The sequence below is a fragment of the Ammodytes marinus genome (genome assembly GCF_949987685.1).
Source record: "Ammodytes marinus genome assembly, chromosome: 7".
Lineage (NCBI taxonomy): Eukaryota > Metazoa > Chordata > Actinopteri > Uranoscopiformes > Ammodytidae > Ammodytes > Ammodytes marinus.
In genome coordinates, this window is record NC_137211.1 from 9,154,048 (window position 1) to 9,182,013 (window position 27,966).

At 39.7% G+C, this 27,966-nt stretch overlaps 1 protein-coding gene across 1 annotated transcript; it reads right to left on the minus strand.

Annotated features, from left to right (window-relative positions):
- Positions 1-1,163: 1,163 nt before the first annotated feature.
- On the minus strand, positions 1,164-27,942 carry sycp2 (synaptonemal complex protein 2; the record flags this gene model as incomplete). The annotated part of the gene is made up of 39 exons (XM_080031715.1): positions 1,164-1,283; positions 1,496-1,552; positions 1,840-1,918; positions 3,956-4,014; positions 4,223-4,322; positions 4,662-4,756; positions 6,191-6,372; positions 7,414-7,548; positions 7,707-7,758; positions 7,910-8,194; positions 8,804-9,102; positions 11,372-11,519; positions 13,870-14,016; positions 14,569-14,742; positions 15,082-15,267; positions 15,499-15,563; positions 15,694-15,859; positions 16,093-16,153; positions 17,314-17,441; positions 17,742-18,178; positions 18,705-18,768; positions 19,203-19,271; positions 19,452-19,606; positions 21,419-21,494; positions 22,111-22,197; positions 22,474-22,548; positions 24,718-24,866; positions 25,208-25,268; positions 25,365-25,469; positions 25,678-25,723; positions 25,961-26,013; positions 26,156-26,298; positions 26,394-26,428; positions 26,529-26,623; positions 26,723-26,808; positions 27,252-27,276; positions 27,375-27,478; positions 27,560-27,695; positions 27,781-27,942. The coding sequence occupies 39 exons, from the start codon at positions 27,940-27,942 to the stop codon at positions 1,227-1,229; spliced, it is 4,638 nt and encodes a 1,545-aa protein (XP_079887841.1). The 3' UTR covers positions 1,164-1,226.
- Positions 27,943-27,966: the final 24 nt, after the last annotated feature.

Here is a 27,966-nt window from a genome sequence, read left to right on the forward strand (position 1 = left end):
ATGGCTGCAATAATAGCTGCCTACTGCAACACAGCCGCCCTCCTCTGACCGAACGGTTTGTACCTCTCCCCTATTGATGCAGTTTCTCTGTTTGCTCGTCTCCCTCCAGGTTCCACCGGCCATGAAAGCAGGGAGTTTCTTCTGTGAAGAAATGAGCTTGGAGATTTTTCTGAAGCTGCCAGAAGCTGGAGCCTGGAGCCTTTTTGCCTTCAGCGTGTCTTTGACAATTCTTCAAGCACCCTTGGCCATCGTATCATCAGAATGAGGCCAACGGGTGTGGGAGAGAAGATGACAGTTATTTTTGTGGCAGTGTGTCCTGGAGACTACTGAACAAGGCCACATGGAAGCTGGCCCGGTGAAAGAGGACTTTGGTGGAGCCCCCGACTCTCAGGTTGAGAGTGGAGGAAAAAAACAATCTTGTCATTTTAGTCAGTGTTGGTTTTTTTTGTACTATTTTATGGACTTCTTTGACAAGGCGGTGTGAATCCGTGTAGTGGGAGGAAGTTGTGCATGTGACCAGCTTCACCTTTTCTTAACTCATGAATAATGTGACACTTGGGCTGTGTAAAGACTGTGCAGTCCAGGGGGGAGGTGGTATTAGGGATGAATTTGATATTAACTGTACATACAGTATGTCAATCTGAATGAGACCGTCAATGTCTTCACTGAAAAGAGAAATACGTTTGTAAGCACTACTTGTCTTCAGAATACAAGGTCTTTTTTAAGGATGACTCTTCTCGTTTATTCCAAACTGTTTTATTATCAATTATGGATCAGGTTGAAGAGGTGTTTAAAAACAATTCATAGATGTGTTACATATTAAATGTTCCATTGGGCTATTTTCTTAACTAACCTAAGTTAAAGAAATTTGCATTAAAAATATCACAGAGCTTAGAAAATATGAGACATGGAAGAAGCTTATCACTTGCAATTTCTTTCAAAGAACACTGAAAATGACCGAATGTATAAACATCATGAATAACAATACAACAATAAATAACAAAATATTTCTGATAAAAACAAACATAGCAACAATGCATCCAGGTCACAATAAACAAAATGCATACAATGAAAACAGAACCTGGAAAAATCAACATTTCAGGCAAACACTTTGAAATGAAATCAGCACAGCCCAGGTGGACAGCAGTGTGGTGAAATACACAACCTTGTTTATAGTGTAGAGAAACCTTTGGCAGGACTTTGATCGACTTAAAAACCAGCTTCCATCAGGGAAAAAACAAGGCATGCAGGCCTCTCTTCACACTCCGGATCTCCCCCTCTTGCTACAAAAGTTAAACAAGCACAAAGGAAACCTTCAGAAATGACACTTAATTTCAAACCTAACACAACATCAAGTACTGTATGTTCTGTACAGACTGTTAAAGGAGCATTGTTCTGTTGACAGAGTAAAGGACACAAAATGAAAGACAGAAAGACAGCCTAATAGTTCTGGTGTAACCCACGCTGAAGGGTCAACTGTGTCCCGACTACTCACCATCTGACTGAGGAGTCTGTCCTGAACCGACTTCATGTCATTTCTTATCAGGCCCATCTGAAAGCAGCAGACAGAGCAGCAGCGTTTTAGGTGAGGTAACACAGAATATGACACAGTCATATTAGAATAGCAGGGGATGAGTTGACACATGAGACAATGAGGTAAGCAAATTGTAATAAAGGCCACTCAGCGAATGCTTATCGGACCAGAAAGGTTGACTGGCAGAGGTGACAGAAAAAATAGATGAACAGTGGATAAATATTCATCATCCAAAGCTTAAAGAGCTCTTGATTTACAAGTCTGACACTTGAGCAACATTATGAAACACTTATTAGACGTCAGACCTGGGATGTGAATATTCTCTGCTCATATTCCAGGCTGTGACAGACGTTACTCTGGAGGGCGTTCGCCAGCGTTTCATTTCTGTGGATGGAGGCAGACAGTCACACAAATGAATGAGGGAGAGCTTAAGAAAGTGGGAGTACACACAGTTAACGGTTATGAAAAAAAAAAGCTAACGTAAGGGAAACAGGACAACACTGAGGTAAACAATAAATGCACTTTTAAAGAAATTGTGCACATGGTGTGGTTAGATTTCTAGTTATTTGATACAATTGCAGTACTTGGTAAGTCAAATGGGTTTCAAAAAGTGGCTAACTGTGAAGTTGTATTGCTATACATGTTTTCCATTCTACAGTATATCTTTAAAATGTGAAAGTCTACCACTGATCCACTATATTGGATATTAGGGATTCAGCACATTGTTAACTAACTAATTCAGAACACCAACAATGAAGTATATGAATCTTGGGAATCCTTGAACAGATCAGTTCTACAGTTTGGGGCATTCATATGATCACTAAATCACTTAAGATAGAACTATTTAGCAATATGTCAAAGAACTGAAGACTACTTTAAATATTTGGTGGCCATGCCGGTCGACAACAGTCCCTTGCTGTAATCAAGTCACAAACAAGTCAGTGCTGTATGGTAGAGTGGTACAAAAAGAAGCCACAGCTCCCCCATCTAAAACAGCATAACTTCTCTGTATCATTGAGCCAGTAAGATAAAATATGTGCTATGTGCTGCTTCTGAAAAGACCGAACTGAGTAACTCACAGAGGGAACATTGGATGGGGTCAACTCAAAACTGCATATCAGAGGGACCATTGACCGTTATCCTTGATCTCATTAAGTGAAAAAAATAAAGCTGAAATCCTAATTTTATGACAAGCCTGTCCATCACTTGCATGTATCAAAGTAGACTGCCAGGATCATAAATGCTACTGAAAGCATGGAGAAAGGTGAGCCATGCTGATGGCTGTGAAGTTGCTGGTATATCAGGATTTGCCTTTCAAGGTGCAGTGTGTAAGGCATGGCAAGGCAAGTTACTTTGTATAGCACAATAAAGACCCAAGGCCATTCAAAGTGCTTTACAGGGGCATAAACGACATCAAGATTAGACATTAGAAATTGCATTTAAGAAATAGTAAAAAGAAAGTAAATACTTCAAGATTAAAGATTAGCCTACATAAGACATCTTGTATGTTGATCACATCCGTGTCTGTTCGGACTGAGGTCTCTTTCCCGATATTCAAGTGTAGATGTGAGTTGGCAATTAAATACCAGTGTAGAATTTATTGACTTTTTTCAGAATAGATTTGGTAGAAATGGAATATAATATCCATAAGTATGTTTTATTAAGGGTATAATCACTTGAAAAGAAAGGTTGTTTATTTTATTTCTTTAAAATGAGCCCTTCATATCTAGATCGGAGCGGGTCACCCTACATAGAGGCCGCCATGTTGCACTGCCATATTTCTACAGTAGCACAGAATTGACAAACTTAATAGCCATAAGTGTTTTCATGGGTGTCTTGGGAAAATGTACCTGTTGAAAAGAAAGCACTATAGAATAAATCACTAAATATATATTTTCCTTATCACTTGATATTGTGTAAAGACTTGATGCAGTGGTGAATGATGCCATCTTTAGTTACTAGCTTTTTGTTCTTGAACGCCACTGTAGATTTTTTAATTATTCAGGGAGTGGTTACCAAGGGAGTGTTGCAATAGATAACTTTCGCCACTAAATATTCCAATATCACACACCACACCTTGAATCGGGGCAGTGGTGCCTGGTTGGATAATGTTAGAGATAAGCTTGCTAAATAAAAATCAGTGAGCTCAGCTTAGTCATAAGAAGAAGCACTGGCCACATCCCTCCAAAAAATAGCTTATGATGATAAGCCTGAGGAAAACCTTGTTTTCCAGTCAAGCTTTTTAATCCATGTTCCCACAAAATAAACAAGCGTGTTATTCAACATTTTACAGAGTATATGGGCTAAAGCTTTTCAGAAGTGCATTGATTAGAGTGCAGCAGGAACTCAGCTTCCAACTTCCAACTTAATCATTTAGTTCTAATACACATTTACATGAACACAAACAGGCCTAAATTTCACCTCCTGGTGTCATGCTCCTGGTAAGAATGGAAAGCCGTGGTCTGCTTTTTCCAGTACACCTGGGAGAGAGCAAAGGCCAAAAACTGTTCAGAAACATGTTCAAAACAACACCAAGAAAACATCATATTCAGGGAAAGATATAAGATATATCAGATTATTGTATGGTGGGATATTTAGTTTATAATATTACTTCTCATATTCTCCCCCAAAATGCAATACACAGAGAGAGACAGAGAAAGTAAGATAGTAAGAGATACAGAAACATACAGTCAGGTCTTTCTCCATGCTTTTCAGCGTGGTGTCTTCCTGCTCCAATTTGTGAATCTCATCCAAAAGGACCTCCTGGACCTGTTCAAGCCTCTCAGTCCTGTACAAAGGAAAGAGAAATAAGCAGTGAAGTGGGAATTTAAAATGAGTAATAATGTTTGTCACACAAATGATAGTTGGAGCACATAAAACATATTCATACTTTATTTCTAACAGACTAAACTTGGAACTGCTTTTGGAATGAACACTGACTGTACACTGGTGGGTAACTTGCTATCAAATTAAGCTTTATCTTTGGTTAAAAATAATAAGAAAATAAATAAATATATTAAATAAAAAGGTACATTTGCACACTAATTTGGTAGTCTATTGGACAATATAATCAGTGTTTCGTCTGTGTGCTTTGTTTATACTGCTATAAGATCACATACTAACTGACCTGAATTTGGTAACTTCCGTGTTGATGGAGGTGACATGTTGCTGGACAGTCTTCAAAGAATGCTTGTTGTAAACTTCTACCATTTGACAACGGTTCTGAATACAAACACATAATACATTTAGTATGCACATCACTTAGCCACATGTCATTGTTTCAGGGCAAAGCCAACTGACAAGAGCTATTAAGTGCTCAAGTGCAGCTTAGAAAATATATTAATGTATAACCACACCCACTCCTAGCATACATATTACAAAACACATTATTTTCAGTGGTGGTTAGTGCTGAAAAAAAAAAAAAAAAAAAAAAAAAAGGAGTACTATAGGGGAAGGTGGGGTGATTTGTGCAACTTTTTACTCAAAGTGATTTTAAAGTGAGGCCTTGACAGTTATGTCTCCAACTCAAATATGTACATATATTTCAGGATGTTGTGCATCCCTGGCAATAAAAACTTTGGATCTGGAATAAACTGTTTAAGAAATATAGCTTTCGGAAAAAAAGTTGTCTTGTCGCACAAATCACCCCACGTAGTGGGGTGATTTGTGCGTCATTGTGTCACAATGACAAAGTCACCATCATCATCTTTCTGGCCATCTGAACTCTCATCAGTGGTGTCGTTAAGTGGAATTGAGATGTCACTCTCTCCTGAGCTACTGTAGACTATCACTTTCTTTTGGTGACCAGCGTATACAGCCATGCCACTGGCACAACTCTCAGAAATGTACTTTGCACTAGTTGCTCCGTGCTTGTGGAACCAACTGCCACCTGACAAATGTGATTCCCCCTACATTTCTGCCTTTAAATCAAGGCTCAAAACCCATATGTACACCCTGGTGTTTCCTCCCCATTAACCTCTGCACTACTTACTTACCTCTGCACTACTATCTGTGTTTATGTGGATGTATGGGCTTTACGTCTTTTATTTTGGTTATTGTTATTTTACCTTCATTGTTTACCTACTGAATGCACTATGTACAGCACTTTGGACAGTGCAAACTGTCATAAATGTGCTTTTATAAATACATTTTACTTACTTACTTACTTATAACTCACCCAGGCCCTTGCGCACAAATCACCCCATCCCCAGAATTTTGGATAATAGGCATGATGCAGCAATTTAGGGTTGACATTGTGCTAACTATATAGACTCAAAGTGTAGCATACCAAAGCACTAAAACATGTGTCAAATGTTTTCAAACGTGTCTATAATTGTTCAGACACAATAATCAAAAAACCTTGATCATGGAAATTTTACTTTGAAAGGCAAAACACAGTTTTTTGAGCTTAAATGTGCTTATATCTTATTCCTTGTGTCTCCCTTCTTTACAGGATGAGTCAAATGGATGGCTCTTCTTAAATATGTGGTCACATTTCCAATTTCTTCCACGGTTTTCTAGAAACAAGGGGTTTTGCAACTTCCAAAATGCACAAATCACCCCACCTTCCCCTATATGTTCTGGAATTACTGCTACATATTCTCTTTCCCTGTAAACTATTCAAATGTGGGTTGTGTGTGTATGTATGTGCCCAACCTGGAACTTCTTCTTTAGCTCAGAGCTGAATTGCTGATACATGTTACTGGGTTGTAGAGCAAGATTTGGCATCTGCAAATCCTCCTCCATGTCCAGGTCTTCATCCTCCTCTTCCTCCTCCCAATGACTGGAGCTCACCGTATGGAACGAAGACATCAGCTGGCTCACCTCGCACTCATCAACTAAGGAAAACAAACAGATCCACCATTCCATTTGAGAGGACAAGAAATATATTTCTTATATAACTGACAAAGAATGCATTGAAAACATAACCATATTCACTGCATGTAAATACTGCACCTTAAGAAAGCCTATACAAATGTTCCGGCTATGCTTCATGTAATATAGATAAAAAATGTATCTCACATAAAGCAATTACATGATCTTATAGTCTACTACAACTTAAAAGGTGGAGTCAGTGATTCTGGAGAACGCTTGTAGTTGATAACATTTTTGTCAACATTTGGGAATATCTTCTTACAGTATGCTATCAGTCCGTATTGTGTGTGTGTGTGTGTGCAGGGGGGGAAATCTATCTGATGTTAATACGGAGCCTAGGCTCTGTAAACTGGTATGTTAACAAAGGGTATGTAAAAAAAAAGGGGCCCACTGTAGCTAGCAACTTCACCGTTTACAGAGCCTTGGCTGTGTATTAACACTGGATCTTTTTTCAGTGCACACACAGTACAGACAAGTAGTGGACTTCAAGGAGATATTCACTGATTTTGACAAAAAGTGATTTTGTCAACAACAATAGTTTCAGAACCAAATCCTGATGACAACAACTGTTTCATACCAAACCACTTGAAACTGAATGTGATGTCTCGTAAAAACTGAAGAAAAGGGTACCTGTGGCATGAGATGTCTTTTTATTGATGTTCTGAAATTCTTTTGTTAGTCTTTCTTTGGTCAATTTGAAAGTTCTCTCCTTTGGCCTGCTTTCCTCGTGTTCCTCCTCTTCTGAACTACTTTGCCCTCCCCAGCTCTGGGCTGGACCAGGAGATCTGATTGCTGAAACAATGAGGCGATATTCATATTATCCCCATGGCACGTTCTGTAGTGACATTCATAATACTTGAAGTACAGTATATGTTTCTCAGGTTTAGATGTGCATTTCTCTGCAGTTGATTTCTCTAGTTATTCCACCAGGTCATTTGAAAATGGGAATGTTACTACAAAATGAATGTACTGCTTATTAACTCAATACAAGTTGCATGTCTTACAGGACTTGAACAGCTTCCTTGGTTTCATACGGGGAGACCGCTGAACTCTCAGCTGGCTTTTCTTCTGCTCTTCCTTCTCATCTTCCTCTGAAATACTGGAGGTGGAGGAGGAGACGTGGCGCTTGCGACTGGGTCCTGTTACAAGAACCAGCCGTTATTACACACTGTCAAGAACACAACTGTTTCTTAACACATGGGGTTTTCTCTTAAACAGATAATGGGTTTGACCGGGAGCCCCATTTGAGAGAATTCTTACTGAAATGTACCCTTTCATTGGATGGAAGGTCTTTTACCTGACATATGAAGCTTTGAAGGCTTTTTGTTTCGGCCTGAAGCTGGTGTTTTCTGTAAGTGTGTAAAGCAATGCATCAGTAGTTTGTTTGATGGCTAAAGCTGTTTAAAAATGACAACAACTCAGTGAATTAATAGTGTTTGTTCAGTGCTCAAATCTATCTATCCAAGTATAATTAATCATTGAACTGGTTTAAAGCCATACCTCTGGTTTATGAGACACATCCGGGCTGTCCTTAACTCTACTAGTGAGTACTGATGACTTTGACTTTGTGGAGGACTGGCTCAGTGAAACCTGGAATACTGAAGAAACTTTACTGAAGCCATAATGGCAGCCAGGGCTGACGGTGTCTTCAGGGAATGGTGAATTTATAGGAGATGGCATTGAAGGCTTGTCCAGCTCAAGGAGTGTGGATGTCAATATGGGCAGAGTGGACAAACACAAAGGAGATGGAGATGGTGAGGGTAGGCACTGCTGGACTGGACTTATCTGAAAACAAATACAAGAATTGAGAGGGAGAGAAAATGATGGACGTAAAAAAAAAAGTATAGGGCATCTAATTTGTGCTTATCTAATCACTTTGTGTGTAATGGATTAGTGCAGTTAAATGATTAAGACATTCCACAATGCAATAAAAAGCGTAGATGAAGTCCTGCAGTGCAATTATCTGCCTAGAGTTAAATAGGTCATTTCAATCATGCTAATTAATCATTCAGATCATAATTTGCAATTCCAACATTTTCCATAATCAGATGTAGCATTTAACATTTCAGACACATTTATTCCATTAGATGGCTTGGTATACCTCAGTCCTCTAATGTTACCCCTCCTCCCCCCACCCACCCCAAATAACTCTTAGCAGTTGATGGTTGATATGGGATTAAATCAAATGGAACTGCTTAAAGAGAAAACATCAAAACGCTGTTGTTGGAGGAGTGTTACTTGTGTGACCAAGTGACGTCAATGACCATGTATGACAAAGGTGTGTGAATCACTCAAAAACGTTAAATTCCAGGGATCCCCACCACCCCCACAACCTTTAACACAAATGCATTTATATGGTGAGCTACATACGGTGCCAGACAGGGGCTGTTTTACCTTAAGTGCAGTGGGAGCGCAGTATGCAGGGGTTCGACTTGATTTGGTCAGTGAAAGGATCGAGTGGGTGGACTGGACAGAGTGAGTCTTTGATGAGATGCACTTCTTTCCTGCGTTGTAGAAAGAGGAGGGCTTGATGTTCCCCTTACTGCTGACTGTAGAGCGAGGTTTGGCTAGCAGCAGGATTGGTGAGGGGGTGTCATGGCAGGGAGGGTCAGGGGAGGCAGGGAGCGGGGATCCCCGCGGACTGAGGAGAGGGGAGCAGGTCAAACCCAGGGCTGGGGCCGACCTCTGGGCAGCTGTGAGGGTCCAAAATAAACACAGATGTTCAAACAGCTGGCCAGAAAGTTGGACAGAGTGCAAAAGGTCAATACATACATGCTTTTATACATATAAATGTACAGTTATGAGGTTGGAGAGCAATAGGGTAATTTATGTAACAGTTTACTTTTTTTTTCTTTTTTGCATAAAGGGGTTGAGAGTGAAAATGCATCTAGTGCTAACAGAGATAATAAAAACAATATGTTGCACCTGTACAGTTGTTAATACAAAATATCTTATAACTGCATATACAGGCTAAGTAGTAAGTACACTTTGTATTTCAGGGAAGAATATTCTTAGTACATGTACTGAATCCAGGTTGGATATATTTAAACCTTCCTCCAGAGGTTTGAAATAAAATTGATTATTAGTTCTTTCTTTACAACAGGGCTCCACTTTATCAACGATGACTTGACTGAGATGAACTCTGTCATTGGATGAAGGCCATTCAATGACTAGCCCCTTTTACACAGAGATTGCGGCATATTGACGGAACAACATCACTCCAAAATGCCGGCTTTGCTTGCTTCTGTGTTATTTACATAGAACCAAGCAACGCCGGCCTGCTGGCGCATCAGTAGCTCCTTTTACACAGCGTTCCGGAATGAAAGAGGTGCTTGTAAACAGCGTCAGGTGTGACGTAAACATTTAGCGCCGCGCCGGTCAGCTGCTTTACAACAACAACACGGGCCAGTGAATTGAGAGCAGAAGTGCTGGAGCTTGTAGTAAGAGGGCCGTATTTTACTGTCCCCACGATGTGCCAGTTGATCTCGCTATGCGCTGAGTCCAACATCACTGGGACTGTTAACCAAACTGACAAAATCAATCCGCTTCACCTCTGTGTCTGTGTGTGTGTCTGTGTGTGTGTGTGTGTGTGTGTGTGTGTGTTTGTGTGACAGGTTGTGAGCGAGGCTCTTTGTGAGGGTATAATGACCGTTGCTAAGGATCTACGTCATAGTTTTGATGGATAGACGTCTACAAACAGGGCTGCAACTCGTTCAGAAAACAATGGAATACTTTTTCAACATGACTTTGCATGTATCAGGAGAGCAGAGAACACAGGAGTCATGGTTAATGTCCGACAGGAATCCAGTCAAGACGACGCGAGTACGTTTGGCCGCATATTGACAGTTAGACAGTAACTTCAGGCTGCAGCCCGAAATGTTCCGCAGTAATTTTTTCCGTGAATTGTGTTATTTATGTTGGGGGATAATGCTTTGTTAGCTAGATGGAGCTCTTGTTAAACATATTGGCCGATTAGAATTATTATTTGTAGAGTGTGCGAGTCTTGAGTTGTGTTAGCAAAACAGTAGCTCTGTGACTAACAGCTGAGCCGGAGCCTTCAGTCAGCTGAAGCAGACAGTCTAGCGGGGCGAGCAGACTATTCCCCCGTTACTAGGTCGTATCCTTGGTCGTTCCTATTTACTGGCATAACAAGTAAATAGGAGCTGCGCGTCGGGCTCCTGCTTCAGCTTGTCGGTCTTTATTTCTAGCAAGTGACCCGTTCGCTATACTTTATCCCTTACTTAGCCTAGCCTAGCTTTCCCATTGTACAACTTCTCCTGGGTAGAAATAGACTCATACACTCTGCAAAATGAAGCGCGGTGGTTTGGATTGAGCAACGGACCTTATGATCAGCTAGATTATACGCCGTTCCTTTTATTTGGTGATTTTTACGGGACATCAGGCCGCCGTGATTAATGTTAAACACACGTCCTTGCACACTGCTAACATGGTCGCATGTTTAGAACGTAGGCTATGGAACGTCAAACGCCCCCCTGTTCCGCAACAACAAGCTGGAGCATTTAAACAGAGAGGCGGAACTGATTGTGTCGGGAATCTTACTACCCCCCGAGGTAGTAAAATTCCCGGAAAACAATCTCTCGCACCTTTCTTTCCTCGTTCCGCAACGGTCGCATTTAAACAGCAGGGCGGAGGGCCGAAAGGCCGGCATATTCCCGGCTTTCACTGGCTGTGTAAAAGGGGCTACTGTTGCATCAATTCACTCTTCAACAACGTGTAACATGCAGTGTAACTAGAATAAGTGAAAAACAAACATTATCTTTCGATACAATTTACTATACTAAAGTTGCATCCGACAAAAACAATGTTTGTCAAAGACGGGAAATAGGTTTAGGAACCATATTGTTAAGAGGGTTATTAAGTAATATACAGTATGCGGCAACTATGATGAAATTAAAGGACGTTTGACTGCCCATGAAATATGTAATATACATTTTAACTTACTTCTCATTCTCTCGATCGAAGGAGGGGATGGAGAAAAAGCACTCCGGGCAGCCCAGGTATCCTTCAATGCATTCCATTGTTCTTGGGCAGGGACGACATTTCTATTATTGAACTTTGAAGTTTCTGGAAGAACACTCTTAGGCCTCTGCTGCTGAAAAACAAGTTGCTTCTGTTATATATGATGTTCAACAAGCACAGAGCCCATTTGTGCCATAATGTGTTCACATTCAAGACTATGACTCATTCAACAATTTTTTTTATACAGTACGATATATTTAGATACATATACATTTTTGCTGAAAGGCTTGAGGGATGTTTGTAATTGGGGACAATAAACAGTTATTCATAAATGAAATATTTTACACTGAATAGTATAAAATGCATGCAAGCTTGCATTCATGTGACTGATACTTATTTTATCTGTGACACAATGATGAACCATCTATCAAAGTCACTTACAGTATGTTTTGCCATTTCGATAAAAAAATAGAAACACCTCTTTGTTCATGCCACAAAGCACGATTGAATGTTAATCGGTAAACTGTATCATGCAGTGCACCTTAGTGAAAGCATCTGCATTTGTAATGTTTCTGCACTAATTTCTTCAGATTTTAACCTTAATTTGTCCCCTGTGATTATATCAGATTTTTTATTCACATTGTCTTTGACATTGGTGTGCTCTGGGCTGGGGGTGGCCGGGGGGTGGTGGTGTCGGGGTGCGTGCTCAGGCGTCTGCAGTGGCGCCATGCTATTGCCTGACTGGACCGTTGGGTGGGGTGGAAATGGGGCATCGGGTGCAGATTGTGTAATTGTTGCACTGGTAGGTGGGCACTGCAATGTTTTTAATCGTTTGACGCGGGTTGCTTTTGACCGCCTCGGGAGATAATAGATCGTCATGGGGCGGATAGAAGCAATCTATGCAATTTGCGTTTTAACTGTTTTTAAACTGTTTTAATGATTTATCCCTGCCTGGCGGTCCGCTCTGTGGCGTCGCTGTTGGCGTCTGTGTTTCGCTGCCCGGCGTCGGTGCTCCTCCGGCCGGTCCTAGCTCTGGGTGTGCCGATGGCGGCGGCGGATGCGTTGCGCCCTTTGTGCTTGGCGCCTCTGGCCTTGCCTCATGGGCTGGGCATGGCCGGTCCGGCGGGCCCGAGTGGGCTGTACGGGCCGCCCCTCTGGGGGTTTCGGCTGTGGTTGCTCCTCGTGGCAGCGGCGCATTTGGCTATTTCCCTATTCTATACTCTATTCTCTATCTATGGCCCCGGTCCTCCTCGGGACTAGTGCCGCACTGGAGCGTGCTCTCTGGGGGCGGGGTGCTGGGGGGCAGGCTCTGGGTCTGGGGGGCTGGCGCCAATTGTGTGTCGGTGGGGAACGGTAGAGTGTAAATCAATGTAATTTAATGTTAATTGTGTTCATATTGTTTACCATTGTTATAGTGTTATTATTAACAGCCTGAGGAGCTGCCTCGGTCTCGGTTTGTCTGGGCCTGAGTACCGGTTATCCTCCCACTGAAAAATTGTCCTGCCGACGCTAATTGCATAACTGATACCATTTCTCTGACATTTGTTCTCCTCTGTCTATCTTGCATGATTGGCTGAGCGTTGCCCCGGGGGTTCTCTCCCTCTGTCTACCAAGCACTCTCTATGCTACTCGACTGACTCCGAGTTCTGTGCGGAATCAGCTGTCCTAGGAACGGATGCTCCCCGCCTACTATTGCCTCACATCAGCACTGATTCACCGTCCATCAGGATAGTACTCTTTCTACTCGCTTGCTTGTTCAATCTTTAAATTCATTTTTGCTTTGCTCACTGGTTGCCTGTCTGTCCTCTTCCAGTTTTCCCTGGTCGTGACGAGACGGTGTGGATCTGGTCCCCCCTCCGGTAACATCTGAGAATGGACCATCAACGCGAAAGATGTTGCAGTGGTTAAGAACGCCACCTGGAGACGTGGGATGTAATCCCGGCGATGGAAACCTTAGTTTTCACTGGTGGAGACGAGACGGTGTGGATCCTCTGGCAGCATCTGAAGTCTTCCTGCATCCACACTATTCGCACTTTACTTAGTATTACCATGTAATCACCTGGTCAATGATCAAATTCCTTCGTGATTTTCTCTACTTATGACATCTATTGCAGTATGTCCGTCCTGGGAGAGGGATCCCTTATTCTGTCGACTCTCCCTGAGATTTCTTCAATTTTTTTTTTATTCCCGGTAAAGGGTTTTTACTGGGAGTTTTTTCTCAGCCGAGCTAAGGGTGTAAGGGTAGGGTGTCATATTGTATCATATATCATATTGTATGAAATGTAAAGCCCACTGTGACAAATGTATTTGTGATTTTGGGCTATACAAATAAAACTGATTTGATTTGATTTGACAGATCTTACTTCAATTTACATTTATAAATTGGACCATATAAAGACAATCATCACAATACATGTAATATCATCAGATGTGCCTAATGCACATATATTCTTAAGTAAGCTTGAGGACTGGGCTATAACCTTGAGACCAGATGGCTTTATCAGATGTGACTGGTTCTTGCTGTCCAGTCTTCTGCAGGTATCTGTGGAGGTGTTTTTTCTCTCTTTTACCTCCGGAACCTCAAAAAAGGTCTTCTCATTTTCCCCCTGCTGGCCGGCAAAATGTTTCTGTTGGCAGAAAAATAAGGAATGGAGTTTTGCTGCAAGAGTTTACTTTTGATACAACTATACTATAATTCCTGCAGTGACCACCATATTCAGAAATTGTATAATTGTCCATTGCCATTGCAAACAACATAGTCAGCATTTAACCAGAGGATTTGTGTTTTCTACAGAGCTTAGTAATGTAGACTAAAATGACGTTTGGACTATCAACAATCTTCACAGCTGAGATAAGTTGCCCATGGCTGAACCGTCTATTTACCAACCTGTGTTGTCTTTCCTAACAGTGTCATTTAGTTAGTTGTACTCTGCCTATTTTGATGATTGTGCATGTACTTCCCCAAAACATACATGTAAACAAACATAGCCTCCAATAAGACAGAATAGACCAAGTAGTTACTTTAACGATGTTGATTAAACTATGAAGTATGAATACCTGGTGATATAAACATGTTTTTTCAGATGTACAAATGCTTTACAGCACACTAAATGGCAGTGGCATGAATAGTTTTAAGCACGCAAACAGGATAACATGTAGTATAACTCAATGACCTCTACCTTGGAAGTGGGTGGCTGCTCTGACAACAATTCCGAATCTGACTGGTAGCTATGATGTCTGCTATCCAGCCTCATATAGCTGTTGGTTATTTGTTTGCTGACCATCTTTTTCTTCATTCCTTGAGCAGCTTCATAAGGTTTCTCAGCATTTTCCAAATGACTGGTGAAGGGTTGCTATTATTAGGGAACAAAAGACAGTATGATTTTAGTCTATTTGCAAAATAACATATTACCATGGATTAATACCCTGTATTCAACACCAAGCATTTTTAGGTATTTGTCTGTCAAATAAGGGATATCTACCATTTTTCATCACTTGAAAATGACATGTAGCATTAATTACCAAAATGGTTATTGGCATGGGCAGACCCACAATACTTGTAGTAGATACACAATAAGACCATTAGCTATGTTGTTTTTGTTTCGCAGTGTTTAAACAGTGGATAAACAATTAAAGTAAAAAAATAAATAAAGAAAAGATGAAGTGGCAGGGGTTTTAGGAAAGTCTTTTGCCTTGGAAACAGGAGGCTTCTCTGAGTCTGACTGGCTGTCATCAGTGTCTGGCTCCCTGTAGCTTTTGGTAGAGATGGCTGCAGCTCTCCGGGGCCTCCTGCCAGTCGCATGAGCTCTGCTGGGTGATGCTGCTGCTGGCTTTGCTGGCTTTTTTGGCTGCTCCACTCTCTCCTTCACATCAGGCTTCTTCTGATTAAACAACAATGACACACAGTGGCTGACTGGAAAAGTGCATCACAGGCTTATAGATTAAAGAGGCTATTTTAAAAATAGTTTTAATTGCTGTCTGTATGTTGTGAGTGTATCTATGTAACTTTTGCTTTCTCTTGGCCAGGACTACCTCGAAAAAGAGGTTTTTAATCTCAATGGGACTTTCCTGGATAGATAAAGGTTGAATAAAAAAATAATAAGGCTTACCTTACTGGGTTTGGTATTTCCCTTCACAGGTTTTGGAGAGGGTGGGGCTACATCTGAGAATTCATCTGCAATGTAAGAAACCCCTTTATGGTTATGGAAAAATTCTAGGAAAAAAAGTGTATCAACATCTACAATGCAATCGTGTGATGAATCTCAGACTGTAAGCAACATCCATGTATGGCTGTAATGACCTACATGAAGTGTGAAGTGGCACAGCTTTTGGCTTGACAGGCGCCTGTCTGGAGTACTTGTTAACTTTGGGTTTGGGTTTCTGGTTTGACTCCCTCAGCCAGCTGACATCTGTCGTGGTGTAGTCTGTGTCTGTGTCACTGAACAGATGCTTCTTCACATGCCGCTTCTCCTACAACATGAAAGGTGGGAGATGGATAGATAGAAAGAGAGAGAGAGTGAGTGCTATTCCATTTTTCTGTTTTAATGCTGCATAATTCTTGCCCTAAAAATAACTGTGAAGTCTGACTTTATAAAACATTTCCATATTTTGGAAGATTTGTGGGATTTCCAAATGTTTACATAGTACATATTATTGCATGTTTAATACTTATAATAAAACACTACAGTACAATGAAAGTATACTTTTGCCACAGCGTGTCCTTTCTTGGTTGTGCTCGGGAGCACTGAGGAGTCATGGATACCACTGTCAAACAATATGGGGAATATCAAATTAAATAATTTTACTAAACATTTTGAAAAAATAGGACAATACGTTAAAAGACTGTCAGACGTACCTGGTGGATATGGTAGAAGTATCAGTGAGGGTTTTATCCTTTCCCTAAATAGTAACAATGCAAACGTTTAGCAATGCACTCTCATAACAGGTATGCAGGTAAAATACATCCAACAACATAAAATAACTAACATCAGTCATATTTACCCCAGTACTCAATGATGAATCTATGTCGAATGCAAAAATGTCTTTTCTGTAAAACAGAAAACAGGCATACAATACACAACAAATGCAACGAAAGCCACTGAAATATCAAATATATATATACTACTTTAATTTAATTGTATTACCTCTGCCTTGTAGAGCTTGATTGGGTTTTGTTGTGGGATTGCAATCCTGTTACAGTTCCAGCATCTCTCTATAGCAGATACAGATCATGTTTAGTAAATAAAGCAGGGGAAAAGTAATATAAAATGAGTCCTTATTATACATTTTAGTAATGGTTACTTACTTTAGCTTGTGATAACCAGCTCATATTGAAGACCGGCCTTTAACAAAAACACAATCACTCAATAAGTGGCAAAGTTCATGTATTAATTTACTACACAGGGTTCCCAAATCTTATTAAAAACATCACATTCAAGGACTTCTTCTTGAAGATTTTCAAAGCCAAATTCAATTCCCTCTCATTCAATGATGCCAACACAGCATAGTTTGGACATGATCAAGGTTAATTACTGTGACCACACTGATAATTTTTATAATTACAAGAAGCAGGCTTTACAGAAGCTCACGGACACCATCATTCAACATCAATCACTCTTGCAGCACGTGACTGTTGTTCTTTCTAAAGAAGGTGATGCATGAAATAAGGACACCTAGATGGCAGGAGACACATACCGTACAAACAGCAATACACAGCCTATTTATTAACTTTAAGCAAGAAATAAGATTCTATCCTTGCACAAAATATTTACTTATAAGCACTTTCAATGACTTCATTCTGTTTTTAAAAGCTTGCTCAGCCTATTCTGTTCTTTAAATAAACACACTTTCAAGGATATTAAAGACACATGGGAATTCTGACTACAATACAACATAATATAGCCGTACATTATCAATGTGTATACCTGTTGACAAGAGGACGAAAACGGCTCTGAGATAAATCTTCTGCAGTATTTTTTGCAGTGGATTGGCTGTTCATCCCGTAATGGCTAGAGATGACCTTCACCATGCTGCCCGCAGCCACTGCATCTCTCTAAATTGGAGAAAGTAGAAGGTATGAGAATGAAAATTTACAACATTCATAGCCTTAAAATTGATCATTAAAGGTGCTCCAAGTTACTTTTAAATATTTCTGAAAAGGTCTCATTTTTCCTCTGATGATCATCAATTACATTTAACAGCAAACGAGACCATCAGCGCGATGAATCCTATTCTTATATTGTTTTTCTTAACGCCTTTATCATGGGTATGCTCACCCACAAATTATTAAAACAAACTGAAAGTTCCTCTGAACACCTTTAACTTCACTGCTTAAATCTTATATAATGTATACCTTCTCTTTGCTTGACAGTGGCCTTTTGGTTTCAACCATAACATTGGGTGAATGTTTCTCCTGAAGAGCTTTGGTTGTGGAGTCCTTAGCTGGAGCTTTGATCAGACTGGCTTCTGCCTCCAATGACTTCTGGGCTTTGCTCTTCCGTCTGGCCAGTCCCTTTCTCTGGGCAGGCTGCTCTTTGGGAGAAGACAATGTAGCAAGACAGCGGTCCGCAGAGCTTTTAGCGTCTTCTCTGATATGAGACACTCTTTTCTGAGGAGCAACTGGCTCCTGAGGTACAGGATCTTGGTTCCTTTCACTGAGAACCTGCTGCAGGCGCTCGGTGAGTTCAGTACAGAGTTGCTTTTGGCTAGTTTCGCTGAGAACTGAGACTGACACAGTCTGTGCTGATGTCAGCTGCTCTTGCTGCTGTTGTCCCAACCTTGAATGAAGCTCTGAAGAATAGAGAGAATACATTTCAAAAAGAAACATTTGATGATATTCAGTTTCTATCTAGCTTTTGTGTGATACTAGATTGTAATATGCAAAATATTTAGCGATGTTTAAGGGATAGTACATATATTTGATGAATTCTTTGCTTACCAGGTGTGGCTTGAGAAATTATTTTCTGTGTGGGCATCATTAGCATTTCAGAAACTGACATTTTGCACCAATTGGAAGATCTGCAATTTCAGCAAATACACATGTTTAAATACACACTTTATATATTTTAAAACACAAACACACCTAACATTAACAATCAGAGCATTGTTACTGATTTCAGTAGGTTTTCAAACAATGTGGAGGCTTTTCCATTGCACTTACATGTTTCTCTCAGCTCTTGGTTGGGTGTCAGGCACAAAACTATGCTCTGTAGGTAAACAGATCAGTGGTGTTTTAACTTAAGAGTCTCTGAAGAAATATAATGTAGCAGCTCGTATGGGGTAAGCCCAAGTGAATTTCATTGTAGTAATACATTACCTTGAGACTGTTCTTCTCCCCGCTCAGCAAGAACCATATCTGCTGCTTTTGCCAATGAGATGTTCTGTGAGACAAGCAGAGACAACAAATGCAGTGGATGCATGATATCATATATATTAGATATCATTACATAGATATTGTGTAAAGACAAAAAAAAAAATCAATGAATTAACATGTGAAAGATTAACAGGATTGTAACACCAAATTTTACCAGAATTGGGACCAATTTTCCTAAACATTATCTGGGTTTGGGGCTCTTGCAGTTATTCTATGAGTATGGTAATACATGGTAAGTTATACTTCTTCCTACTCCTTTTCAGGCATATCAATTCAATATGTTATTTGTTTATTTTTGTTTATGCTTTTCATTTTGTTTTGTAAATTTTGATATGTCTGAAATAAATTGAATCAATCAATCAAATCAATCAAGATTCAAAAGTAGACATAACACATACTAGCTTAACTTTATTTACAAACATAACACTTTGGTGATCATACCTTTTTGTGTTTGTCAATCGTACTCTTATTGGCCAGTCTGGAAGCCTTGCTCTGTAGAGATGTAACACTCTGCGACAAACACAATAAAGATTTAGGTAACCTTCCAAAAGCAAAAAACTATATCATATTTGGTAAGCTAATGTCACATTTTGGGCATTTACTGCAGGGCCTAAACCAGTGTGTAATGTTGTAAACACTTACTACGCCTTTGTAATACGCTGAAAGCAGTATTTTTATCATGTCTCATACCTGCTTACTCATGCCACTTGTTTTTGTGCTGCTAGGTGTTGTGCCTTGACTGCTGGTCTTAGCAGTCGTCCTTAGCTCTCCCAGGTAAAGTTCACTTTGCTTATCACATGAACGAACCATCTCCAGAGAAGGCTTTCCTTTACCCTTGGCTGAGTCTAAAAGGGAGAAAGAGCAATGTGATAGTGGAGAGTTTAATCTATGTGCCTTGCTCTGCAAAAAATTGCAAAAGAAAGCCTGAAAGATTTATCAGAGGCTTCCTATCAGGTGGGTAAAACTGCCAGGAAACCTTTGAGCTAAAGTATTGTGGATGTGAATATGGAAAGTACAACAATCTTGACAGGACATCATAAAGAATACAATTGTCTATAATATTGGATAGATACAGTATCTACTCATGACTCACACACTATCTTGAATGAATCACAAAAGACAGTAAAGAGCTGCTGGTGATTCAGCAATAATACCTTGTGTGTACTTTTCTTGACTTTATGTCTTAACTAGTGCTGTCAGTTTAACGCGTTATTAACGGCATTAACACAAACCCATTTTAACGGCGTAAATGTTTTTATCGCGTGATTAACGCTCTTCATGGCCTAGCAAACGTTGTGGTTTTTTTCACATGCTGTTGCATCAACTAGTAATGTTAAAACAACTGAAACACCACTAACTATTCATATGGCTCGCCATTAAGTTACTGTTAAGTCAACCGGAACATGTCCTACAGCGTAACTTCACATTAAAATCATTTAACTGGCAAAACAGCTAAACATCAAGTCAATTTTGACTTTTATTTTGAAGCAGAAACCGGAACCTAGCACTTCCTAGCTCAGCTGCGCGACCTTCACTAGTCTTCCGCGTGTGACTCGGGGACTACGCGGAAAAATAACAGAAAAGAAAGCTTTTCATTTGCAAAAGTCCTACTTATAACCCTGCGCCCCCACCAAAACCTCCATGCACGTTAGTGGCAGCCGCCAGTCATTCATTTTCACTTCAATTTTCGCTATCAAGGGTGACTTAAGCCTCGGCTGCAGCAGCGGCATACCAACCAACCACCAGCACACAAGTGTATGGTGTGTCCACTCCACAAACAGTCTGAAATAAGTCGTGGATGAACGACTCCCAAAACATTTAGGCAGCAACCACCTAAATACTAATTTGTTTTATATAGGCTATAGCCTATGTTGTTTTATGGTTTGGTTTTTAAATAAAAAGGGAAGTTCCAATTATGTTTGTGTATGCTGTTCTGGGGGGGGGGGGGGATCTACAATGTTGTCTATTTGCACTGAATTGGAAATTATGATATTCTAGAAGAAATACACTGAATTACAAGGGTGTAGAGAATGGGTGTGAAAAGAGCATTACACTGAGAAAAAATAATGGGACAAAAAGAAATCAAGGGACATTTAGGCTAGAATAGATAAAAATGTGCGATTAATCGCAAGTTAACTATGACATTAATGCGATTAATCGCGATTAAATATTTTAATCGTTTGACAGCACTAGTCTTAACAAAAGCCATTTTACAACATTTTCAAGCAAAAATAAAATAAAATAATCTTTGAACACAAGGAAAAAAGATGTGAACTGGTAGGATCTATCCTAACTGTTTCAACAGGACAGTTATCTAATCTAAAAACACAAACACTAATCATTCTATTCAAAGGTCCACAGTTCACTGCTTATTTGTCCTAAGTATCAAAAAGTTCAGGAGGACCTGTAATTGAAAAATACAAACCAAAGAGTTTCAAGTGGAGATTAAGTGCAAAATTAACCCTGTATTCATTCAAATAGCTCCGTCTTTATTATTTATTAGTACCTTTTTGTTCTTTTAAGAATTAATATGTAATTAGTATAGTTTTTTTTACATTTTGTTTTTAGCCTTTCGTAGAGTTTTGATAAATAAAAATAATACAATTTCACTTGAAAAAGTGTGACAACAATTATTGACAATTTCTAGCATCACCTACTTGATGTCATAACAGCAGACATGGAACGGGCGGCATGCACACTCTCTGACATCCTCTTCTTGGCTGAGGTCACCATCTGAACAGAAAATCAGAATGATTGTCTGTCAGTCTTTTGAATGATACTCAAAATGACCCTGTCCCTTTAAGTACATGTAATAACATTTACAAGCATGAAATTAACAGCACATGATCACCTACAGAAAGAAAATATAGACATGTGTATGCTTGTCAATGATTCCTTGGGAGTGAAATACTGGAAAACAAACAGCTTGAACATGATATGGTTGGTTCCTTGCGCTCTACACCCCCTACTGGCCTTGACTGTTAGTTTTTAGACCGCATCAGTTCGTGTCAGGGGTATATTTTCACAGAAGAATTGCAACAAACAATGTCACATTTTGATTTGAATATAGCCATAACCCATTATGAGAGTACTTACAAATTAGATTTATCAATTGATCTCTATTTGTCAACGATCCATCAATATCCAAAGTTCATTAAAATCATAACAGTCTGACATGAAATCAAATGAATTACTACTTAACAACAAAAAAATCCCAAAATGCTGGAGACTCTGATCATGTATCTTACGATAAACACTTAGGTATTGATATTTTCAAACATATGTGTTGTGGTAAAGCACACATAATTATTCCGTATTGGATTTACTATAGAGTACAAAACTCTTTCACCTGTACAGGAGCAGACGGTGCAGGTAAAAGGTAGGGGTCGGTAGTTTTCTCACTTTCACCAAGCGACACCTGACTCTCTGGAATAACCTGCATGGAGGGCATTATGCAGCAGAAAAAATAAATAAAAAATGCCTTACAGTTGTAATGCTGGTTTGTATTTGGAGAGTTTTTTTTTAAATGTTCAAAGCTTTTCTGATACATTATCACACTAATATGAACTTTGTTTCTAAGACCATAGACCAGTCATAACTGTCTGTAGACATAATGTATCCCACTCCTCTTTAATACACAGCCATTTGTAATGACCATACCGATCACATTGTAGCTGTTTATTGAGAGCATAAAGTTAAGGCAATTAGTTACCTGGGAGCTGGTCTCTTCCATTATAATTTTAACTGTAGTCTTCACTACAGATGTGCCTGTCTTTCCCACAAAGCCCTGAAAGAAAGAGGTGCTTGTTAATGCAAATGACCCCGTTAATTATGATCACACTATAGACCAGGGGTGTCAAACATACGGCCCGCGGGCCGGATCCGGCCCGCGAGATGATTTGATCAGGCCCGCGACCTGTAGAGCATAAATTTCTGAGTATGTCAAAAAAAAAAGTAAGTCTCTAGCCCATTCCTGTGAGGAGTTATGAATTTTTAAAGAAATAACCGAAATGCTCACTCCTGCCGCTAGGGGGCAGCCTAAATAAAAAAAGCACATTTTAGCAACGTGCGAAATGGTAAATGGCAATCCTGCTTCACCGCTATTAATGTTTCCTACAGTGCTTTATGGCAAAGTAAAAACCAAAAAAAAAAAACATTTTTATTTTTAGTACATTTATTTTATTACTTTTTTATAAAAATAAAACTATTTTTATTTTTAGTGCTGAACAATTAATGTACTAGCAAGCGCGGTGTGTCTGCGGCTCTGTGTGCGCAAAACGAGCAGGAGCATGCTAGTGTAGGCCTACAAGATTTATTTCCTAATTTTCAATGCTGCTTTATTTTTATGTTTTAAATTGGGAAAAACGAATTCCAAAACAACCAATAACCTCTGTATTTAAAAATAAATCAAAACAGTAGAAGTTGCACTTTTATTTAATTGTATTTTGTCTGCATGTTTGCACAAAATGTGTCCCTGTAGGGGAGAACGGGGTAAGTAGGCACACTTTTTACTCTCGTGAGAATTGCTCATCACCAAAACATCTGTCAATAGCCATTCCTACATTAAATTGAAGCTTAAGGTGTTGGCTAGAAATGTGTGTCTCTCTTTTTTTCCAACTTATTGTAATGAAGAAGTAATTTACCATCAAAGACACTCTGACACATTGTGACAACCAACCCCATCAAGGGGTCGGTTGTCACACACTATGGGGTTGTTTGTCACAATGTTATCTTAATGGGAAAAATCTTAAAAAGAAGGCAAGGAGGCAGAACCAAATTTGAAAGTTTAATTGCATTGTCAAGTTGACAAATAGGCCTACATAACGTTCTGTAGCCTTGGCAGCTGGTCTAGTTTGGGATGCACTGGGTTGTTTTGATTTTGTTGCCCTTTTTTCTTTTGCTTGCTAGCTGCCTTTTCCTGCTCTATTCTTTCCTTCTCTGGGGTGTCAGTGAGGATACAGCTTGACAATTACTTTCGTTATTGGGTTCCTTTTCTGGCTGCAGCCTTGAGATAACATGTGACAACCAACCCCCCAAAAAATTTGACGACCAACCCCAACTTGAATTTCTTGCTAGCATCAAGGCCAACAACCATCTGACAACTAATTAGCTTGCTAACCACAATCTAAACTATAGTTTACCCTTCACGCTTTCTGAGGGTAACAAGTGTTTTGTTATAAACCCATTGTGTAAAAGCCTAGAAGAAAAATACTGAGAAGCAAAATATTTTGAATTTGACATGAAAAACACAAAACATCCTCTCACCTGAAATGCAGCTGTCTTCCTCCAAGGAAGTCTATGTATGTGACCTCTGATCCCAATTCTGGACCTTTTTTATATCAACATTTCAGAGCTAGCGCGCTCTGGTGGCGAGATATAACGAATGTGACATCCAACCCATGTGACAAATTACCCCGTTCTCCCCTACATATAGTAAACAAAATTGGACAACTGTAAGTTGTCCAATTTTGTATTTGTTGTATTTGTGTATTCAAATAAACAGTTGTTTATTTCATTAGTGCACATTGGCATCTTTGAGCAAAATACCCCCAAAATTTTTGCTGCGGCGCTACGCGCCGCACCTCCTATTCCCATGGCCGGCAGCAACCTTTACTAAGACATCTCCTGGGGGGTACAGAGATCCCTTGTGATCCGTGATAATGTAGGTTACAAATGTAGGCTGAGTGATAAAGCATATTACTGAAAAACAAAGTTAGGGATTTGGAGTTATTTTGCCATTATTTTACTAGTCCGGCCCACCTGAGATCAGAGAGGCTGTATGTGGCCCTCGAACCAAAATGAGTTTGACACCCCTGCTATAGACGCTGCTTAGAGACAATCCTGCGATGACATTTTTAATTTATAACTTGTGTATTTTGGTGTCACAAGAAAACAGAATGAATATTGTTATTCACATTGTGGCACATAATGATGAGGTGAATAAGCCATGGCCTACTTTGTTTTTGCTGAGTCCATAGATTTTACAAGCAGCGTGCAGGATGTCCAGGGAGGAGCTGAAGGATATAGTCAGACTTGATCCTTGCACTGCACCCACGACCACCACCTGTGACAGCTTCAGCTGCAAGACTTTCTTCTTGCCCTCCTCTGGAGATAAAGAACACTAAGTATTATAGTTACACACTCACCCAAAGACACACGAATCCTGACATGAGCAGACAAATGCATTCAATGATGGATATTATCGGCATGAACGTGTGTGCTCTTGTTTTACCTGTTCAGTTTGTTATGACTAAAGCAAAAGCACTTAAGGACACAAATCTATCAAGTCCATCAATGCATCAAAATGTATGTGGTTTGATAAACAAGTAATGTCTTTATCATGGATGTATGAATGGAATATGATTACACCATATTTGTTGTCCAGAGAGAAGTTGCCACTAGAGGGGCTTAGTGAGTGTATGCAGTGGACTGTGTGCTTTGGTTACCTGTAACAATGTAGCTTTGGACTTCATTCTCATTGATACATATCGTTTCCCACTGGCCCTCCTACATGCAGGGGAAAACACTCTACATTAGATTCCAAACGCAACTACTGTTATTATGAAAATGTTGTTCGCATTTTCATTAATGATCTTGCGATACCTGCGCTTCTTCATCAGCCACAGAGAAGTAAAAGGAGATGCTGTGGCTGGCATGGTTGAAGTCGATCCAGAATTCTTCCAGCTTCTCATCTGCAGGCATCAGCAGCTGAAAACATACCCACAGTCCTTTATATTCATCTACTAAAACACTTCATTAAAATGGATTATGAGATTTCACCTTACATGCATTATATTGATCTTAAAAATGTAATTGTACCAAGGCGATGGCTTCTAGATAGGTTATATATCATTGTCTTTACTGGGACACAGAAAAACTATTTAAAACTTAATATAAAAATCCTTTTGATACTGACCTCATACTTGTCCAGATAAACCTCCAAACAAGGGAAGGAATACACTCTATAGCACAGAGAGAACATTGTTATTCAGTGATGTGGATAAACTACATTGGCTGTGTCCTCTACCTTTGTCCTGCGGACACTGATTTAAACAACTGTTTATTCTATGGGTGTGTGATATCACTGGGGAGAGGCAGAATATTGACCAAAAATATTTAATTCTAGTAATTCTCTCATTAAGCTATAGTTAAGTGTGTGACAAAACTGCGCCTGTTTTGGCACTGAGTTATTTGTGTACCTTCTCCTGTCTCCTTGCATCCCATTCACCAAGTTCAGAAACTTGCGACAATCCTGAAATCACACACACATGTAAATGTACTCTTTATAGCTGAGCTCTTGTTCCAATATAATTACAATACATCACCACTGAAGTGCAACAACATGTAAACGTGAGGCAAAGGTAATTCAATTAAATCATTTTTTGTTTTTTTACCGTCTCAAACTCAGCATCACTGATCTTAACGAAGGCTCTGGCCACATGCTCCATGCCAAACCATCGATCTGCCAGCTCCTTCCTCTGTTCAGGTGAGGCCATTCGGCACAATGCCTCCATCAGGGCTGTCTGCAAGTCGTAATCTAAAACAAACAGATTGTGTTGTAGATTTTTTTTTTTTTCGTCTAAGTGTTGTTCGGGGTGAATAGAGATGGTAGTGTTCATCAAAACAACTTACCACCAACCTCCAATATCTGACCAGCCAGCTTGATCCTTCAGAAATATGACGAAGAAACAAAAGTTCAAAAGTGTTCAGATACTGCAAAACATAAATAATAATTATCCTTACTATGAGGAAACTATGATGACATACATGATATCTGAGGCCTCTTGTGATGATAAGATCTTCTTCTTTTTCTTAAGCTCGGCTGGGATTTTGTCCAGAATTAAGTTGAATTTACGAATCGCCTGTTAAAATATTAAATGCAAGTCAATTTACGTGCAAACATCTGACACACAAGTTTGTTATGCTAGTCCAAAAAAGTAGTTGCTCAGACAATTTCATACCTCTTTTTGAATCAGGACGTAGATTCTGGGGTCTACTGCCAATTGGCCAACGGGATACATGAAGGAATCTGTGATTTTGTATGTCCCTGCAAAAAAAACATGTTGTGGTAATAATGTGAATACAGAGAAAGCCTTTCCTTATATACTTAGATTCATCATGGAAGTGATAACATGTCATCTTTGATGTGACAAAGATGCTTGTCGAGCTACGTAAATGCTCATTATCTTCTACCCGAAACGTATCATACAATCATTCAGTCTATAAGGATCAAAATCACTTCAAAACTATGGATAGTGAAGTCAAAATAACAAATGTTGAGGCTAGAATAAGAGAATAGTATCTAATATCTGTGGAACAAAGAAATAGATTGAAGCAATATTGGGACATATTCATACACATTTTATATAATACATTTTCTAAAAGTGTAGCAATTAAAAGGTGGAATGTAAGTATTCTAGTGTTTATTTCCATTTTTCCACACGTACTGAGGGGCCGATACATAAACTAAAGAGAAATGTACAAGCATACCCTCTTTGCATGAATCATGAACCACCTGTAACAGACAGGACAGAGAAGTGTTTTACAATATGGCCACAACATGAGTAGTGCATATTCTATGCAAGTTTGTTTTACTGTTAGACATTCTCTCACCACTAAGGCATCAAAGAAGTCCTCAGAGAGGTTGAACAGAGTCTCATCCCATTGCGGGCCACACTGGATCCACAGATGCCTGCATTTCTCAAACCACTGCGTCATGTGCACACAAAAAAAAATCAAGGTTTAATTAACAACTGAAAACAAACAATTCAGTGTTCCTTGATGTATTAGATGAATACTTATCTTTGTGAGTAGGCCTTGAGCTATTAGTCCTGGAAGCCCTTGATAGCCACCAGGTAGTTTTAGGTATTTCCCACACTTGTAGAGGATAGCAAGACCAGAACAGGCTGATTTGGGTTCTTTCTGGTCCAAACTCTACATAAACAATATACAGACAGATGGAGTTTCATTAAACTGGCGCATGATTGCAAATTAGCAAGGGTGCTTGTTTACATCTTACCCTGCTGACAAGTTTATCCAATTTGGTGAGAAACTGATGGGAACATTTTATGGGGGTCCCGTCATATGTGTCCCTCTGCAAGAATACATCCAGAGCTTGGATTTGCCCACTCTGTAACACCTCATCGATGACTTTTTCCAACTGCACATGAAAAGGGTTCATCAAAGATTATTTTCGACAATAACT